Source organism: Elephantulus edwardii, unplaced genomic scaffold, assembly GCF_000299155.1.
Source record: "Elephantulus edwardii isolate Elephantulus edwardi_28Jun2011 unplaced genomic scaffold, EleEdw1.0 scaffold00269, whole genome shotgun sequence".
In the NCBI taxonomy this organism is placed as follows: Eukaryota; Metazoa; Chordata; class Mammalia; order Macroscelidea; family Macroscelididae; genus Elephantulus; species Elephantulus edwardii.
In genome coordinates, this window is record NW_006400019.1 from 2,533,541 (window position 1) to 2,534,684 (window position 1,144).

Consider the following 1,144-nt stretch of genomic DNA (forward strand, 5'->3'; position numbering starts at 1 on the left):
TTATATGATACGCTTGCCAACCAGTTCTTTTTGACACAGTGACTCTGTGAAGACCTATCCTGAGGTACAGTGCTATCTGTGGCACCACGCATACACATACAAGGAAGTCTTGTTCATACAACTGTTATAAAATATCCTCACCAATCACTAAAGTCCAAGATGAAATTGAGGATTTCTACTAACTATGAACTTGGAAAAATGAGGACAGGTATATAAGTGTTCAGGTCTTTCCTTCATAGGGTTGCTATGAAACAACCACCACCACCTTTTTCAGTCTGAAATTGACCAAACATGCAATCAAGATTGGAAACAAGGACTAGTAGTTGGAAAACAGTCTTGGTGACAAAAATGTGGCTGTAAATGGAATGCCTGATTTTACACACACTCCTACCCCTATTCTTGAAACAGGTCCTGCACATCGATGCGTGCACACACTCTCATTCCTGAAAGGCCCTTCGTAATACAGTTGTTGATCTTTGGATTCAAGAATTCTGTCTCAGCTAGAGGCAGAATATTAAACTATGAAGCATCAGGTGGAAACATTAAGTTAAAAGGACAGTGGAATTTTAATACAGCACATTTTTATTGCTTTTGCAGGTTTCTCTATTGCACAGGAATCATTTTGGCATTTTAGTGTAACTGAAGGTGAAAGAGCACAGATTGTAAGAAGATAAGGGTTCACTGCTTTCTACCCACTGCCCACAATTTGATCAGCACTGGCATATAGTATTCCTGACCCCAAGAAAATCCTTTTGAAATCTAGACCAGTGGGGTCCCATCTGAGGAAAATATTTCAGCCCTTCAGAAGCTTGAAGACAACTGGGTCCTACTGATCTAATTAGGGTTAAGTGCAGAGAGCTGGACACTGACACGTAAAGCTGGGTAGAATGACCCAGTTTGTCTTAGAGCAAGAGAAATGGAGTTCCAGACTCTGGAGTGGGACATGGTTGTGTGCAGATCAGAACATAGTAGTTTTGCTGCATTCTGCAAGCTTAGTACACCCAGGAGACAGGTACCCACTGTGGGGAGCTGCATGCCAGGTTAAAGGCTTCTTGCAATTTCTGGAGAGTTTCATCAACGCCATTGTTGACCAGTGAGAGATCAAAGTAGTGAGCATACTGGCTGCGGATGGCCTCTGAGTCCT

The 1,144-nt window shown here is 42.3% G+C and overlaps 1 protein-coding gene across 1 annotated transcript in view; it reads right to left on the bottom strand.

The window, feature by feature from the left end:
- Nucleotides 1–992: 992 nt before the first annotated feature.
- The window catches only part of MPP1 (membrane protein, palmitoylated 1, 55kDa), a 37,527-nt gene continuing 37,375 nt past the window's right edge, over nt 993–1,144 (bottom strand). The window contains exon 5 of the mRNA XM_006899999.1: nt 993–1,142. Coding sequence (XP_006900061.1) covers nt 993–1,142 — 150 coding nt within the window. The remainder of the gene's footprint in view (nt 1,143–1,144) is intronic.